The following is a 19,117-nucleotide window of genomic DNA, read 5'->3' on the forward strand; positions in this document are numbered from 1 at the left end:
GCTGGTGTGCTGGTGGGCAGGGCTCCTTCTCCCAACCCTCTCCCTGCACCCCCCTGTTCCATGGGAGTCACTCTGGGCAGGTATTAGACATGGTTTTGCTCCTTCTTTTTATTTTTTAATGTTTATTTGTTTTTGAGAGAGAGAGAAAGACAGAGTGCAAGAGGGGAAGAGGGGGCAGAGAGAGGGAGACACCAAATCTGAAGTGGGCTCCAGGCTCCAAGCTGTTAGCACAGAGCTCGACATGAGGCTCGAACCCATGGAGTGCAAGATCATGACCTGAGCCAAAGTCGCACGCCCAACCCACTGAGCCACCCAGGCGCCCCTGCTCTTTCTTTTAAAGTCCCTAAGCCACCACTCTAATTTTGGCCCTTGTAATCTTTTACAATACTCTCCTAGGACCTTTCCTCACCCTCATTTTGGAGGCTTCTATCAGATTAGCATTTCCCAAACCCAGAACTGATCATTTCTTTTCTCACAAGTGCTCTGTGGCTGTTTTCTACTTATTGGTTTAAGCACATAATCCCTGGCTTTTGTGAACCGCCACAGTCAGGCCCAGACTACTTTTCTCATCTCATTTGCTTCTCTCCATCCTGGATGACATGATGTCCTCCCAATCATTGAGTTGGAGCCACACATTCCCAGCTTTACAACTTTATCCTCATGGTTCCTGTCTTCCTGAATACCTTCCTCCCTCTGCCTGTTGAAATCCTATTCATTCCGGGAGCTCCGCCTTTTGTGAAAAGTATGTGTGCTACTGATTCAAGCTCTTCACTGCTGCACATGACCTGAGGCCTGTCACTGCACAGTCCTCATCTTGGAGAATCTTGTGATCCCTTCTTATGCCTTCTACCTAGCCACTCACTAAATTTCTGTTAAATTGAATGGAAAAAAATTGTAATGTGTGCTATGAGCCCCCAAGCTTCTCTGAAATCCCTGAAAGTTCCATACCTTGCAGGAAATATTTTATAGGAGAGGAGAAAGTGAGTTGCTTATTAGAACCTTTCTTTGCCTTGTGTCCCTGGTCCATAAGAGGAAAAATATGTCCTTTTGCATCTCAGATATCTCAAAATTGGCCTCTCAATAAATCATGGGCTACAGCATATTTTGCAGAGCGTGTTTACATTTTATTTTCATATAACTTTGCCTAAAATGGTCACAGACTTCAGCTCTGATCTTCATCTCTGCATATTTCCTTTGCTAGCTTAGAAGACCCTCAAAATTAGGAAGCCGGACACAAATCCTACCTATGAGAGGTAGACTAACTAGGAAGATACTAACCCCGAAATGTAACAACAAAAGGTCCCCTGATCTTTACTGAAAGGATTACATTTTTTATACATGTTAGGTCATAAAATCATGTCATTAGTTTATGGAATTGAGGACATTTCCATTTTACAGGAAGACTAAGACTTTAATGCTAAAATCTAGGCAGTTGCCATGCTATTTCGTAGAGCTCATAAACTGGGTGTTGAAATTATCTTGTCCTCCTCTGTTTTGATTTTATTCCTAACTTAGGCAGTTACTCTAACAGTGTTGGTTTTATTATGAATAACGAATTCAGCATAGCAAAGAGGTGTTTGGCTAAAAGCAATAGTAGTTTTTAAAATTAGAAAACCAGGATATGAAAGTTCAGTGAGTCCTTATAAGAGCTTTGAATTCATGAAGTTATGGAATCAGATTTCAGATGAATATATCCTGGTCTTTTCTCTGTATTTTATAGTGACTTTGTTTATACTGTAGCAAAATGGTGGTGAAGTAATTTGTAAATTCAGGTAAAGGAATATGCTTAACAAAAGAAGTTTCATGAATGAAATCACCCTGCTGTCTACACAAATGGAGCCAACGATCTTCACTAGAATCAAAAACCAATGTAGGTGAATCTCCAAGGGAAAGGACAAGTGGGATGGATCTCAAGGGGATGCTTAGTGAAAAAAGTCAGTCTCAAAGAATTATACACCACATAGTTCCTTTCAAATAATGTTTTTTGAAATAATCAAATTATAGATATGGGGATTAGTGGTTGCCAGGGGTTAGAGACTGGGAAGGAAGTGTCAGGATGGTGTGGTTATGATGGGGTAGCAGGAGGGAGCTCTGTAATGGTGGTTACATGAAGCTGCACAGGTGAGAAAATTGTAGAGAACTACACACACACACACATGCACGCACGCACATGTGACACACGCCAAATCTGACAGTGTACTACAGCTAACACAAGATGTCGTCATTGGAGGAAAGTGTCGAGTGAAAGGCGCATGTGATCTGCGCATTTTTTTGCGGCTACCTGGGAATCTATTATCAGTTCCAAAATTTTTTTTTTTAAAAACTCAACTATTTTCTTGTCACAAAGGGGCTCATGAGGTCAGGCAGTAACATAAATAAGAAAAGTGGCTGGGAACAGGGAGCGTGAGCTCTGGCTGTTCTCATAAAGGCAGCTGCTATGTCTTAAGCTCCTACCATGGTGGGGCTGTGTGTCTGAATTTGCTGACTTCTGAGGGCTGCTTCTGTTTTTATAAAATACCCAGAACTGAAAATTCGAAAAGAAAATCTCCTGAATTTTATTGACAACGAACTCTACCTTTTTGGAACACTATATAATGGGCCAAACTAAAGATATGAGGGCCAGATTCAGTCTAATGACATGCAAACTCAGCTTCAGGCCAGGTGAGCTGGGCCCTAGGTGAACTGCCCACGTGATGACCTGGCAATCTCAATATGCATCTCACGCTCCTCTGTGGTCCCTTCTGAAAGACTGAGAGCTGGGTCCCCTTGAGGAAGTAAGTTTTCTGAGCAGGCAGCTAATGAAGATGGTGTAAGCTATTTCAGTGACACCCAGGGACTCTGGAGGATGTCGCTTTGATGTCAGCTCCGACTGACGCCTCTGCTGTTGGTATCCCCCTGCAAGCTCTGGCCAGGACCTTCACAGCCACCTCCTCACCCTGTGCCCCGGACACGGTCGGGTGCTTCGTCTGCATTTTTACAAGTGTTCGTTTGTTCTTGCCAGCTATCTGAGTTCCTTTATTTTTTCACGCTAAGTGCGGAGCACCTGGGTGGCTCGGTTGGTCGAACGTCCAACTCTTGATTTTGGTTCAGGTCATGATTCCAGGGCTGTGGGATTGAGCCCCATGTTGGGCTCCATGCTGGGCGTGGAGCCTGCTTAAGATATTCTCTCTCTTTCTCTGCCCCTCCCCCGCTCTCATGTGCGTGCTCTCTTGCTCACTCTTTCAGAACAATAATAATAATTAAGAAAAGCTAAATGAGTTGTACAGAAACTGAGAAAAGGAGCCAGGATCTGGTATCTTATGCTAGAGCTTTCCTGAGGCGGATACAATGGTCTGGTGAATACACTTTATATGCATCGCACTCACAGCCTCTGTGCCTACCTCTGTGTCTGCTTGAAGCTCTGAATGTAAGCCTTTGGAGAATTAGTGCAAATGAGCAGAGGCAGGTGCTGACGGGGTCATTATTCTGGTTTGGGGCCTTTAAAGGTTTTCTCATCTCTGCCAGCTAAAGGCCCAGATTCTAGTCATCTTTCTTCCCCAACTCCCAACACGAACAGCTGACTCAGAAGAAGTGAAAAGACGGATGGAACTAACTGCATGTTCTTCACCACGGCCACATCCGTGAGCCAGTAACATCCCTCCACTGTTCTCAACATCATGAGCGCCAGGCAGCCTCTTTCTGTCTTCAATCTCTGGTAGCTAGAGCATACCCAATTCCTTCAGGAAGGAAGGGAGTAGAAAAATTTCATTTTTTTAAAATTAGGATTTTAATTTAAGTCAAAAAATTAAATCATGAAATTTCATCTATGGCTCGGGGCACCTGGTGGCTCCAACTCTTGATCTCGGCTCAGGTCATGATCTTGTGGTTCCTGAGACAGAGCCTCCTGCTGAGCTCTGCACTGACATCACAGAGCCTGCTTAGGATTCTCTCTCTTCCTCTCTACCTGCCCCTCCCCACTCTCAAAATAAATAAATAAACATGAAAAAAAAATTTTTTTTTAAGTTTCACCCTATGGCTCCATTACACATTCTCAAATTTAAATAATTGAAAGATTTATTTGCATGATTTCTGCTCTCCCCTCCAAAAGCCTGCTAATAAGAGTCCAGAAGATGTTTTCCAATGCTGCTTTAAAAAAGCGTATTTGTATAAGACAGCAGTGGACCAAGCTCAGGGGCATACTTGAACCTGGGGGTTCCTGGGCCTTGTTTTGGAAAAACCTTGAAATACAATTACAAAGAAAAAAAAAGGACATTCGTAGGTATTACATAATTATAAATCAATAAATGAGTCTTTTCCTGTTTACCGTTTTTTACCAAGCTTTACATAATATGCAGACTTTTAAAGGGTTGGTGCTCAGCCTGGAAAATTATGCTAATGAGGTAAGAGCAATAATTTAAAGTAGCCACTAATTTCTCGAAGGGGAAATATGCAGAGACCCTGGGCTCTACGTTTGTTTTCGACTAATTATCATGTATTTACTTTTCCATTAGTCCAATAATTTTTCTTTCAATTCAGAATTAAGCAATAAGACACTGAATTATATAAAGGCCTGTTTAGCATAGCAGACACACCCCATCATTCCCTAGTCCTCTGATTTACAGCTCTTAAAATGCACAACCAAGAGGCTGTCTATATGCCCTTTTGTATGTACATCCCATCACACAGTCACCTCAATAACTTATGCATTCTTGAAAGGACTACCTAGCAATTAACTCCAGGCTTTTCTAACTCACCATCTCATTATGCAAAGTGGATCTGAACACAAACTTTATCAGCAGCAACTTTTAGTTCGAATTCCGTCTTATTTCCACCACCCTCATTCTGCCTAGTAACGTCAGTATATGTGTGACCAAAAGGCTATGGAAAATGGCAGTTAAAAAAAATTGACATAGGACTGGCAGCACATTTAGTAATTGTTCTTTGCACTGTGGGGCACTACCATAAATCGAGATTGTCATATTTCAGCTGAAGCATGTGATGCAATTCTTTATAGAAATGGAAATGAATTCTCCCTGCCACACAACACAGCATTTTAACTATGTTCAGGAGGAATGGGCAAGTAAGCAAGCTATTATTTTTACTCTAAAGGTTAAAAAAGAACAAACAAGCCCCAAACTCTTTGTTAGAAGGCAAGGAAATTCAGAGTATAGCTTTTTGAAACCCTAGAAAGAGGAGGGGCGGCGGGGGGGGGGGACACCCTGTAGTGTTCTCTCATACATGTAAAGCATATCAGTGGAAAAGCTGACACGTGGTCATTGGTTTAACACATGTGTTCTCATGGTAAGGAACCAAGGTGGGCTGGTAAAACCAAAGGAGAGGTAACCACTGAAGATATGTCAAGAGCATGAACAAGGAGGCATCGCATCAGTGCAACTGACTTACCAACATCAGGATCCACGGCTTGAACTCTGGTCAAGAGAGCCTTGGTGGCCGTGTTCTCATAGACACAGGCATTGTAGTGCTCGGAAGAAAACACAGGGGGGTTATCGTTCACGTCCTCCAGGATCAGGTGGATGTCAGATTGGCAGAACCTGCCACCACCATCAGTGGCCCTGGCAATCAGGTTGTACACGGGGACCCTTTCCCGGTCCAAAAGAGCCAATGTTTTTAATTCACCTGTGAAAATAAAAGGCCTCACATTTCAAAAACCACTTTTCTTTGAAGAGCAGAGAATCACGTATATAAAGAATCCCCAATACGGGAAGGACCAATGACATTTGGCTCAAGTGCTTCCTACTTTGAAAAACAGAGCAAATCCAATTTTAAGCATCAGGGAAAAATCTATGGAATTTCTGGATACAACGACAAATCAACTGCATGGCCTTCAAATTAATTAATCTCACTGTGAAACTCCTGGTATCAGGATTTCCCTCCTTTGGCTACCTGGAGAGCTCCGTAGCTCTTTAAACCTCTCAAGACCTGCTCTGGACATCAGCTATGTGTGTCTCTGGATTTCTGCTATATCTCCAGAAAAAGCATAGAGAATTGACAAAAGTATCCTTAGTTCTCTGGTAGTCAGTCATGTCAATAATCCACAGACCCAGAAAGAGCAGTCTTCGCTGCTTCCAGAGCTGCTTCCAACATTGTTTCACCCCATCTTTTGGAGGAAAACAATCAAAACAGAGGCTGGCTTTAGCAGAAAGAGGTCTGGAAGGAATCCTATTGTGCCAATGTAAACCCGACTTGCTGGACTGTGGAAGGGCCTATGGTTGCTTGGGGAGGGTTCCAGTGGGGGGATGTTTGAGGGGTTTGGATCAGCAGGAATTTAGCAAGGTCAGGAGCTAAGATATATCTTTATTTTAACCACTGGAACAGTGCTAGGTATCAGCCGCTGTGGAGAGTTAGTTGTTTAAATTTCAACAGACAATGGCAACAAGCACAGTGACAGACCTGAATAAATGCTATTTGCTGAAAAGCATGACTCATGAAATACTATTATTCTTAAATAAAATTAGTAGACATTATTCAGACCAAGCCATCTATACTTATAAAGCATTTCCTTCTATGGCTTCCTTGCTGTAAGCCAGTTCTCAAACACAGCTTGGACTATTTCCTTCTCCTTCTCAGAAACTTCCAGTGGTTTTTCAGTTCGGCATTCAAGACCTTCCATGATCAGCCTAAAGTTCTTTCTCACACCGCTTTTCTCGTAGGCCATCCTATAGCTCTTCTCACCAGTGACAGTGTTGTACATGCCCTTCCTCGAATGTGCCATGCTCTCTGCTCATGTTGACCCCAGGGCCTGAAGTGTCCTGCTTCAGCTACTAGAATCCTGCCTTGGTTCAATTACCAGCTCTTCCCCTTCATCAGAATATTAGCTACTTTTTCCTCTGTGCTCAGATATTACTCCCCTGATATCCTTCCTGGGCACTTATTTCATTCTGCCTTTTATTATTATTTAAAAAAAAATTTTTCCCCCTACTGGGTTCAATATCCCTCAGGCATGACTTGTTTTACTCCTCTTGCAGCCCACCGCTAATATCCCATAAAGTTCTTTTATGTCTACTAGTTACTCAATGAATGTTAGCTACTGAATAAGTAATTGCTAGACCTATATCGCCAAGTCGTATATTTCTATGGAGCCAAGTGCTTCCTAATAGGACGCAGCTGACACGGGAGAGGGGCAGGGAGGAGCCATTATCTTTGGAGACTCAATAGTTAGTCATTATTCATTAGGACCAACACAACACTGGAAATATGCAAATTATTCAATCTTTACACTTCATTTACAAATTGCCATTGGATGAACCATCCGGTACACAACACTTAAATAATTTACCTCCATAAAAATGTCTTTTCCATTAGCTCTGGCCTTCAATGTGGGCATCTGCCTTTAGCATACATAACCTTTGACCTTATAAATTTTGCCTGAATATATAAACTAATCTCAGGGCTCATAGCTTTGGAGAAACTAGGTGGGAATCTTTAATAAAAACCAGAAAAGTGTGTTAATAAGCTTCATGAAGGGACCCAAAAGGGACTTCAAGAGAGAAAAAACTCTCCTTACTATGCATTGCTCTCTGGTTTGCAACTTGCATTTGTGATGTAACTCTATATTCTTTATAGGGCAGGTGCCTTAACTCACAGATATGAAAAACAGAAGAACCAAATAGACACATCTGATTACTTGATGCTAACGAATGTAGGTAAAGTCAGGGCACATCTTGTAGGCCAAAGAAAGTTTGTGCGCTCCAGGGCATCCATCATCAGATACCATGTGCAGCTAGTGTTTTTTAGAGTCCTAGATAGCAGGGCATCATATCGATGATCTTGTACGCTAACTACCCACTAGTGACGAGGCCATATGAGAGTTTAACTTCTCTCATGGATTAACAATCGCATTTACCCAAAAAAATAAATTTCACCTTACCACTTTCTGGATCTAGAAAAAATTCATTGTTTCCAGATCCGTAGAGTGAGTATCGTATATCTCCATTGGATCCAATATCGGCATCCTTGGCACGGACTTTCAGGATGATTTTATTTGATGGAATATCTTCAGGAAATAATGCTGTGTATGCAACCTGGCAAAGGTAAAGAAAGGTAATTGAATCATTGGTATTTGTGAGGCAATTGCCACATTTTGCATTACAAATGATTTCTTTAAAAATGCATTAATACTGGGGCCCCTGAGTGGCTCAGTCAGTTAAGCATCTGACACTTGATTTTAGTTCAGGTCATGATCTAACAGTGGTCAGACTGAACCAACTGACCCATGTCAGGGTCTGTGCTGGGCATGGAGCCTGCTTAAGATTCTCTCTCTCCTTCTCCTTTTGCCCCTCCCCAGCTCTCTCTCTCTCTCTCTCTTAAAACAAAACAAAACAAAACAAAACAAAACAAAACAAAAACCTCATGATTTTCTTTTTGTGTTTTTTTGGGGTTGGGCAAAATTGGGTACCTGGTTGCTACCTATGCCTTTTTTTGTTTATAATGTTTCATCCTAAACTCTACCATCTACCCTCTTGCATCCAATCGGAGCTCACTCATTAAGGAGACAAGAGCAGAAAGTAACCTGGCCTTCAGGAGAATAATGAAATGGGCTTTGATTTAATTTTTGAGAAACAGAGTAAAAAGCAGCAATATATCTGATATATCCACAGATCTTACCTGATCACACACTGGGCTATTGTCATTCACATCACTGACAGTCACTTCTACCATGGCCTGTGTGACAAAAAGCCCGTCGGTAGCAGTGATATTGAGGAAGTAAATGTCTTGTTCTTCTCTATCTAAAGGTCTTTTCACATAGACCTTCCACTCACTCTGCACCAGGCCCAGAGCAAACCTTCCTCGGGGGTTCCCTCCTGTAGAGAAAAAAGTGCTTTTTGAAGATGTGCAATGAAGAGCTTTGATCTACACCTCCAGTGAGAGGCCCGTGTGGGGTCATCCAGCTGCCCCTGCAACTGTATCGTTTACAAAACTGGAAAAAAATTGACAGTTACTTCCTTTTGATGCTCCTGCAACAAAAGCAGATATTTATATGCTTGGCTTGTGGGGAATGTAAAACAGTAACTTTCCAAGAGAATAAAATGCACTTAGAGAAACTGGGGATGATCTCTTGTTTAGTCCCCCTGAAGGATAATCAAATTCAAACTGTGAAAAATGAATCCTCTTCTCAGGATGATACAATTGTCTTCCCATTTGGTCTCGAGAGAGGATGTAGTACACTATAGCTCTTGTTACCAAGACAATTTCATTAGCTGTTGATTATGCAATCAAGGAGAGGCAGCAGTTCTATTAAGGAATCTTTTAACGAAGGCTTCATCATACAGCTGCGCTCATCTTACAAGGACCGGAGTTTGGGGAAGAAAAGTTGGCGTGACAGAGGAAGACCCATTAGTATTAAGTAGCCCTAAGAGGGGTCATTTCAGGAGCAGTTCAAAGATAAGCACTGCAATTAGGTCGAATTTATCAGACTGAAGCTGGGGATAGCGGAAGGAAAGGAGAAGAGATGAGGGGGAACAGTTTTTATGAGGCCGAAGCATCGACAGTGGCCCGGCAATATTGCTTTCCCACATCATTAAATTACACGGAGACAAAAGCATCTTGGAGGAGACAGGAAGAGGAGGAGAGAAGAAAACTGCCTTGACCTTCTAGTCCTGAAGAGGGAAACACTGTCACTTTCAAACATGGAGGAAGACTGGACAAGACAACTGGCAAGAAGCCCGGAATCCGGTTAGATCATCACCGTTTTGTTGGTTTGGGCATTCTATAAGTATCTGTTGCTCGCTCTGGGCCAGGCACTGTTCCGGACAGTGGGGCCACAGCTGCAGAAAAAACTGGCAGGAACCCCTGACCCCACAGGGGAGCTCAGGTCCCAGTGGGGAAGACCGACGATACACCCATCTCCTTATTTAAGGAGAGCATACTGCGTACTGGCTGCGGGTCTGTTGAAAAAGTGAATCTTTAAAAGAGTGGAGGGCAAAGACTGTGGTCCTGCCAGAGGGACTGAGGGGGAAATAGGGGAATGTTAGTGCCAGACACGCACTTTCAAGGTATGGGGAGGGGTCAGTCCAGGGGCCTCAGTGGTGGGGGACAAGCCTGGGATAAAGGGTCCATATTGGGAACAGAAAGCACAGAAATTGTGAGGGCCACACATTCCCCGAGGACAGTGGTTTTCTGCCGGGAGTGGCTGTGTACCACACCCACACCAGGACATTTGTCAGTGTCGAGAGATATTTTTGAATGTCACGTTGAGGGTGGTGGTGGTGCTGCTGCAATCTCCTGGGTGGAGGCCAGAGATGCTGCCTGTCACCCTACAATGCACAGCACGGCCACCTACAGCCAAGACGAGACTTCTCCAGCCCCAAATGTCAGTCTCGTTGAGGTGGAGAAACCTGTTTCTGCTGAGGCTCAGGGTCCTCCCTGGGATATCACTTTCCTCTGCCACTGGCTACGATTCAATTATGCTTCCGTTGAATATTATTTTAGCATGCACAAATTTCACCTCTCCATTAAATGCTTTCAGTGCGGGCCCACATCTTTTGTTAAATAAAATGATTAATGGTCCTTTGTTAATCTGCGGCAGCGCAGCCAAGTTGTGTTACATCAAGAGCAAAAGTTAAACCTAATTAAAATCAGTTGGTGGTTGGCACTGCTAATCGTAACAGTAGCTTTAAGCTACTCTGTTCTCATTACTTCGGTAAAGTTGATGGGATGGTCCTTTTAAATCATCCACTGACAATCCACAAAGTATAAATAATTAAAGCTGAAAATTGAGCAATTCTTCCCAATAGAAAAGTAGCCCTCAGAATGCCTAAAAAGCTTTTTGTCTGCAACTGAATGCAAATAAACGTAAGTGATGCTTTACTCAACTTTTCTTTCCTTACGACTATCGCTCATGTCTTTTCAGCAGAAATGTACATTTTAATGAAAAAAAAAAGGAAGGTATCAGATAAAGCACAAATGCATAAATAGTTTAAACAGAAAACACCATCAAGAAAACAGTTCTATAAAGAAAAAGGAGAGGAGTGATGGAGAAGAGTGGCAATCCCAGGCATTGACACATATGCTCTCCTGTGGATCTTATTCTGCAGTGATTAATTAACTTTCCCAGTAACGTACTTAAGCAGATTCTGTGTCCTGAGGGCATTCTAATTAATTCATTTTTCACTTTGAATAATGTAGTTTTTCTAAAGGGAAGCCACCTGACTACAAGTATTGATGGATTCTTTAAAATCTTTTGGCACTTTGCTTATGTTCTGCCTTTGAATGTCACAACATCAAAATATTAGCTTTAAAACCCTTAAATAGTTTTTAGGAAGACTGTTCTTATACCACCAACCTTCCCATTTTCAGTCTAACGCCAGTCACCCCCCCCATAAAGCTACCCCTGATCAGTGACACCGACATGAAATCCTCTGCCCCTCAGAGCAATGGTGACATTTTTTGTCCACACTGGGTGACCTCATTTGTCTACCTTGGCGTTTCCACCGACCTGCTACTTACTATTTGGAAAGAAAAAACAGAGATCTGAGAAAATGGAGTTCTCTGGAGAAATACTCTTTGATTTACGGAATTGCGACTTAAGATTTTTAGCAAAAGGTCAAACCGTGCCCTTTAATTTGTATAGGTGGGTATGTGTGCGTGCGTAGGAGTTTTCACTACCAGGAGGAACTTGTAAATGAAGCTTACTGGACCAATTTGACAATAAATCTCATCTTAAAAAAAATAAATAAATGAAGCTTACTGGGATTTATTTTCCTTACCAATACAAAAGGTAGGAATTTAGTTAAAATATAACTCCCTTCTCCCCCCAAAAGCTGTAATTTTCATTTTTTAACTGAGATAGTTGGCTGGACTCCTTTTTAAATGATAAAAGGGGATGCAAAGACTGGATACCAATCTGGGTAATCCGTCACAGGCCAACCAATGAACTCCAAGCTAGGGCTGAGCCAGCAACAACCCAAAACTGAAAAACAGTCTACTTGGAGATCTTTCACTCAGCCCCAGAAAGGTTTTATTACTCTCAACCCCCACGTCATCTTCCTTCTTCTCTCCTACTCTTATCCTCTGCCTCTTCCTACTTTCTTTAGAAAGCAGAGCACCCAGTGAAAGCCAAGGTGGCTGACTTACCTGTAATATGGTAGCTCACTTGGCGATTAATGTCGGAAGTGTCTCTGTCCCATGTGCTGAGCACGGCTACCACCTCTCCAGGAGGGTCGCTCTCCTTCACATTCCCTCGGTACACCTCGTGGGCAAAGACTGGTGCATTGTCATTTATATCCGTCACCCTGACAGAGACCAAAGCCGTGGATGAAAGAGAGAAGGCCTCTCCCAGGTCGGAGGCCACCACAGAGAAGGTGAAGGCGGGATCTGTCTCGTGATCCAGGTCCTTCAAGGTACTGATCCAGCCTGTGTTGCTGTCAATATTGAAGGCTTCCATTACCTTTTCAGGCTGGGAATCCGAGTGCAGGGAGTAAGTGACCTGCCCATTGGCTCCCCAATCCATGTCGATGGCTCTCACCTGTGTGAGTTTGGTGCCGACAGGCATCCCTTCCATTATGATCGTCTCATAGCTGGAAGTTTCAAAGACTGGTTTGTTGTCATTCAAATCCAGTACCTTGATATCTACATCTACAGTAAACACAATGTCTACCTTGTCCAGGGGTATGGTGGCTGCTACCTTAAAGTGGAACGCTGGGCTGACTTCATGATCAAGGCGTTTGTCAAGCTTGATTGTGCCTGTTTCCTGCTCTATGACAAAGACACCCCCTTTGTTATTTTCTAGCCGTTCCCCATTAACTGTGCTGAATCTGACACTGTGACTGGGCAAAATTCGCAGCGTATCCACCGTGCTCCCAATGGCTGTATCTTCTGAAACAGTAAAAGAATACTGAGACTGGGTGAATGAAGGCAAGAATGTTTCAGGGGGCAGGACGTGGATATAGACAGGAATGAGGGAGTGCTTTACTGGAATGCCCCCATCTACTGCTTTGACAAAGAATGACAGCACTGTGTTTTTCAGCTGGTTAAAATTGCCCTTAGTGACCATCCAGCCATTGTCAGGATCGATTTCTAGGAGGTCAGCCACCGACACTGAGGCCTCGCTATATAGAGAATAGGTAATCCGTGAATTAGCGCCGTCATCTGGATCCATGGCTTGAACCTGAGTGACCAAATGGCCCCTTCCAACGTCTGCCCTGACGCTGGCTCTGTATTCCACTGTCATGAACTGGGGAGCGTTGTCATTTTCATCCACAACAATCACTCTCACAGTGCAAAAAGTCGTTCTCCCTCCACCATCAAGGGCCCTCAAAAAAATACTAATGTCTCCTTCCAGAGGGTTCTCCCGGTCAAGCCTTTCTGTTGTGATGACTTGTCCATTGCTGTCTATGAGGAATCGATCCTTAGCAAAGTCATTGATGATGGCATAAGTGATCTGTCCATATGTCCCTGGATCCCCGTCCGTAGCTCGAACATGAATCACCTTCGTCCCAGCGGCTGCGTTCTCTCTCACTTCAGCTACGTAGGTGCTTTGGGAAAAGGCAGGGCTGTACAGGTTAGCCCCAAGTACCCTGATATGCACCTGTGCAGTGCTAGTGAACAACCCATCAGACACTGACACGTTGAGACTGTACAGAGGCTCCATTCTCTGTTTCCGGTGGTTGGACAGTGTGATGACGCCACTCTTGCCATCCATCAGAAAGCTCGTCCGGTCATTCCCAGATAAAATGCTATACTCCAAGCGGTCAAAATCAGAGCTGTCTGCATCAGAGGCTTGAACACAGGTTACAAAATGGCCCCGGGGGGCTAATTCACTCACGTATGATTCATAAATGAGCTGATTAAAAACGGGAGGGTTGTCATTTATGTCTGAGATATAGATATGAACCAGGACCTCACTGCTCAGTGATGGGAAGCCATTATCTGTTGCTCTGACTTTCAAAGTGCAGTGTTGCACTAACTCGTGGTCCAGCATCCGTGCTGTCAGGATTAAGCCACTTGCGCTGTCTATGTGAAAATAATCTGTGCTGTTGTAAGTGTCCTGGACAATCTGATAATGTACCAATTTATTATTTTCCGAGTCTGCATCAGTAGAGACAACTTGCAAAACAGGTGTTCCAATGAGAGATGCTTCTGATAATGTTGTATTATATGTGGGTTGATCGAAAATAGGGGGGTTGTCATTTACATCATTAACCAGCAAGTCAACGGTGACTTCAGCCCTGGCACCAGTAAGGGCATCACTGGCTCTTACCGTCAACCTGTAAACAGATGTAATTTCATAATCCAAAGGACTAACAACTTTCAGGACCCCGGTGTCAAAGTCAATGTTAAACTGTTTGTAAAGATCCCCATCAATAATGATATATATGATGCCTTGGCCTTCTGGACTGGTGGCATTGATGCTTAGAATGGGGGTATCCATTCTGATGTCTTCGTTGATCGATGCTGTATAAAAGGGCTTATCAAACACAGGCATTGCTTTGTTGACGATTGTGATGGGAAGTTCCACAGATGTGGATAAAGAGGGTTTTCCACCATCTTTGGCTAGGATGGTGACTCCATACTCAATGTTAGACAAGTCAGAGTTGAATGCTTCTTTTAAAATAACATTCCCTGAATTAGGGTTGATCTCAAAGTGGCCATAGTCATCCTGTAGGACATAGGTCACTTCTCCATTTGCACCTTTATCTTTGTCAATGGCTGTCACCTGGTAAATCAGAGTCCCAGGCTCAGCATCAACTTGCACAGCAGCATAGTAAGGGAGGCCCACAAAGACTGGGGAATTATCATTTATGTCTTCAATGTTAACCCTCACCACCACTCTAGCCACACGCAGATGGTCTAGCTCGCGGCTGGCTTCCACCACCAGCTCATATAACTCTTGTTCTTCACGGTCAAAGGGGACTCCGGTGGTCTGAATGACCCCTGAGGTAGATTTTATCTTGAACTTATTTCCTGGGTTTAGGATGCTATATTTTAAGGGCTCATTAAGGCGATTTCCAATGGCATTGACAATAGCAACTTTGGTTATGTTAGTGTTGTTCTCTGAGATCGAGGTCGAGTAAAAGCTTTGTGTAAAGTGGAGGCCACTATCCATGGCTTCTTTAACCAAGATGGTGACCACGGCCGTACTGTAGAACTTTCCATCAGATACTTTAACTATCAACATGTAGTGATCTTTGGAGAGGTTGTTGTTTTTTATGGTGAGTACTCCACTGTTGGAGTCAATTAGAAAATGATCCAAGCTGCCTTCCATTAGGCTATATGTCAGTTCAGGGGGCACCTCGGAGTCAGGATCTGTGGCACTAACTTTCAGAACCTCTACTCCAACATAGGTGGGTAGAAGTAAGATGGTCTCAAACACAGCCTGAGTAAAAACAGGCGGGTTATCGTTCACATCTGTCACCTCTATGTTGACTTCAACAGGACTCTCTGCAGTCAGCTGGGGGCTGCCACTGTCTCTCACATGCACATGAAAATGGAAATGGGCAATAGTTTCATGGTCCAGGTTGGCAATTGTTCTGATTGCACCTGTACTGGAATCCACTGTGAAGAACTTCTTGGCCGTGGACTCCACAATTTGATATACCAGCAGAGCATTCCGGTTGCTGTCAGCATCGGTGGCTCGAATCACCAGTGGGCTGTTATCCAAGCTCCTGACGATGCTATTGACTGGGGCAGCCTCACTTAGGCTGCCTGAATATTGAGAAAAGAGAAACACTGGGGCATTATCATTTTCATCAACAATCTGAATATTGACTGTGGCATTGGAAGCCATTCCTGCCATGTTAGTGGCCTGAATGATGAGCTGATAAGAGGAAGTACGCTCGTAATCCAGTGCCTTCCGGGTGGTGATGACTCCAGAATACGGATTTATGGTAAAGATCCCATCGATGTTTCCATCTTTGACTTCATAAATGAGGGTAGACTGACTGATGGCAGAGATTAAAATGACTGACGTTCCAATATCAACATTTTCATTTACTTCTGCTTGGTAGTCTTTGTGAGTGAACTTGGGGTGAGAATTATCAGACATGGTAACGGAAATGCGCACAATTGCAGTGGCAGACATTGGTGGGGAACCCTGATCCGTGACTTTGACCGACAGTACAAACTGACCCGTCGTTGTCATGTCTGGTTCTTTGGAAACGGTGATGATGCCCAGGACTGGTTCAATCTTAAATGTGTTCCCAGTGTTCCCTACAATATAGAAATCAATGGGGAAATGGGTTACATGTCATGTTTTGAAGATTAGTTCTTCATCTAAAGTCTACTTTACTGCAGCATGGCAAGGGGAAAGCAATTATTTCTATCCATTCCATCTCATTCTGAGATAGAATGAAAGACTTTGCTTTTAGGGGAATTCAAAAGCGACTGAAATAAGTTTTTCAGTAAAACTGTAAATTTCGGGTTGGTAGCTTCTTAATCCAGGTTAATAACAACAACACAATACTGTGTACAATGCCACTGTGAGAAAGGCATTTTTACCTAAACCAGTGCCATATTCTGTGTACTATGTAATGAGAAAGATAGTTGTGAGAGTTGTTTCAGAACAGTATACCACAGGCATTTGATTACAGATTATCCCAAAGATAGGCTTTGCTACATGGAACTGGCATTGTTTCACCCCATCAAAACCGACTTCACTCCAAACACTGCTTTGGTGAGGGGGGGGGGGGGGGTCTTTTGTTCAGGCCTGAAGAATTCCTCCTAAGTCCCTGTTTGCTTTGTAAGTTGGGAGGACTTTTTTCTGACTACCCTTCTGTCGTTCACTCCCACACACCCCAAAAGACACACATGCACACACAGACTTAAAACTAGACATAAATTTTAAGGCAGTCCCTCCAATCTGTAACCATCCTAACTACTGGAGAGGCTTCCAGAGGAGTAGCAAACTGCTGATCACCTGCACCAGCATCAAAACCGAAAACCTGAGGCATCACCCATCTGAAACTGAGAAACTGGCACCCCACTTTGATGTGTCTGGAGTGGGAAGGCTGCGACCCACGACACTCCAGAAGTTGAGAGCCCTGCCTCTGAAACATTGAGTGGTGTGAAATCTGAGGTTGCCGAGGATGAGGATACGAGAGGAGTAAAGAATGGGGAACACAAGACTGAAGGATGTCAAGAAGCTGGCTGAAAAGCAGTGGACAGTGGGAAGCAGAATCCTTCAGGGGCGCCTGGGCGGTTCAGTCGGTTGAATGTCCGGCTTTGGCTCAGGTCACGATCTCACGGTTCGTGAGCCTGAGCCCTGTGTTGGGTTCTCTGTTGTCAGTGCAGAGCACGCTTTGGATCCTGTCTCCCTCTCTCTCTGCCCCTCACCCGCGCGTGCTCTCTCTCTTACAAATAAATAAACATTAAAAAAAATTAACAAAAAAAGAATCCTTCACCAAGTTGCTTTTTGTTTCTCTCATCAGGCTTTCTGATACTTCTCAAAGAACGCATAGGCCTGCGTGTCTAGATTCTTTAAAAACAAAGTTAAAAATCATGGTTATTCAGTTGTACCTGGAGTTTTCTTTCTGTTTGAAGCACTGAAGGATGGCAGGCATAGAGACAGCTTCAATGTCATTATTATTAAGACAGACTCCTGCATTGGGAGGCACTTACATGTGTCTCCTGAAATATGCAGCAAATACAGTGGTATACATACTTCTTACTACATACTTATTCAATCAACTTCTCTGTGTCTGAGAATAAAACAGTAATGTTCATAAAAAATCTGCTTATTTTTAAAGAAGAAATTTAATAAAGAGGTAAAGGATTTGATGCCAGCCCCCCAAATGTGAGTATTTAACAATGTCATCTTTGGTGTCAGCATGATTTTTTTCCTTGTCACCTCCACATGAGCACTTTGTGAGGACGGCATGAAGTTCAAGGATCTCATGAGCAGGCTTGCAAACGTTCAGTAAATAGTGGCATTGAGCGTGAGCCCGACACTTGATTCATAGACCCTCGCAAGGAGGCGGGAATCATTTTGCTTCAGCATCTCAGAGGAGGAAGATGTAGAGGTTGTAGAGATAATGGTCACCAACACTCAGCCCCAAATGACGAATGCAACAGAGCCAAATGTCTCCGTGCTCCTTGATTGTGGACTCCCTCTGTGGAGTCTCCAGCTAAGTCCTCTCTCGCTGTAGGCCCAGCACATTCCTTCATGCCCAGAAAGATATATGGCAGGGATGATGGGGAGCTAGCTTCTGGTCTCGAGTAGAACTTCACAGCCCTGCTGTCCCAGGGCTACTGACCCGCCTGTCACACCTGCCTGGATGCTGTGCTCATTGATCATGTCCAAAGTGGGCTCTCGGTCTCTTACCCTCTTTAATATACTGCCTGCCCATTTTCTTAGAATCCACTTCCTGCTTATTCTCTCCTGCTATCCTCGAATCCTTGGAAACTAACCTCTGCTTGTTTTCTTGGAATCTATAGTTAGTTTCTTGTAGACTTCTGGCAAGTGAGCAAAAGCTGAACTTATCTTACTTACCATTATTTATCTAGCATATAGCACAGTCATGGCACAAAGAAGGTGTTCAACAAATATGTATTAAATGATTGAATGGACAGGTAGAGCTACAAAAGATTTTTAATTCTCTATCTGTATGCATCTTGGGATCCAATATGCCCCCATCACAACTCAATTCTTAGTCTTTGTCTCTCCTGTTTCGAAGCCCACCCATAAGCCACTGTTGCACCAAATAGAAACGTGAGCTAAATTAGAAGTTCTGTGCTCAAAGTCCACCTCAGTCCTTTGGGTCAAAATAAAAGCTTCAGTAGTTATTTTAGAAGCCAGACAGGGGATAGGAAGTTTATGGCCCACCAGTAACCAGAGTAAAATCTTGCTTATCTGAGGTTTGTAAGAGAACTTAAGGAAAATGTCCTCTTCCCATAACCACTTTGTCATTTGCTTCAAAATGTTGGAAGCATCTGGGTTTTCCCTCTTTCCTAGCATGATCTGGGAAGGGACTGGCTTGGTCGGGAGCAGTCAGGGGCTAGTGAGGTCTGTCTGTCCATGAAGGAGCCCCATCACCACTTGTGACTTAACTGTGCACACACTGAAATCCTCATCAGCTTCTTACACATACAATCGGGGGTCATTGTTTGAGATTCCATTTTTTGAGATACCAATCATTCCTATGGGTTTTTGGAAAATTCAACTTTTCTCTATAAAAGATGTTTT

General features: G+C 43.5%; 2 protein-coding genes across 2 annotated transcripts in view; both read right to left on the minus strand.

Annotated features, from left to right (window-relative positions):
- The window catches only part of FAT3 (FAT atypical cadherin 3), a 94,386-nt gene extending 80,747 nt beyond the window's left edge, over positions 1 to 13,639 (minus strand). Inside the window, exons 1-4 of the mRNA XM_042907115.1 lie at positions 12,073 to 13,639; positions 8,605 to 8,801; positions 7,868 to 8,021; positions 5,383 to 5,616 (exon numbers count right to left, since the gene is read on the minus strand). Of these exons, the coding sequence (XP_042763049.1) occupies positions 5,383 to 5,616; positions 7,868 to 8,021; positions 8,605 to 8,801; positions 12,073 to 13,639 (2,152 nt within the window). The remainder of the gene's footprint in view (positions 1 to 5,382; positions 5,617 to 7,867; positions 8,022 to 8,604; positions 8,802 to 12,072) is intronic.
- Positions 13,640 to 13,655: 16 nt separating this feature from the next.
- Positions 13,656 to 19,117, minus strand: part of LOC122201174 (protocadherin Fat 3-like) — a 272,884-nt gene continuing 267,422 nt past the window's right edge. Inside the window, exons 9-10 of the mRNA XM_042907116.1 lie at positions 13,763 to 16,146; positions 13,656 to 13,673 (exon numbers count right to left, since the gene is read on the minus strand). Of these exons, the coding sequence (XP_042763050.1) occupies positions 13,656 to 13,673; positions 13,763 to 16,146 (2,402 nt within the window). The remainder of the gene's footprint in view (positions 13,674 to 13,762; positions 16,147 to 19,117) is intronic.

Source organism: Panthera leo, chromosome D1 (assembly GCF_018350215.1).
Source record: "Panthera leo isolate Ple1 chromosome D1, P.leo_Ple1_pat1.1, whole genome shotgun sequence".
In the NCBI taxonomy this organism is placed as follows: Eukaryota; Metazoa; Chordata; class Mammalia; order Carnivora; family Felidae; genus Panthera; species Panthera leo.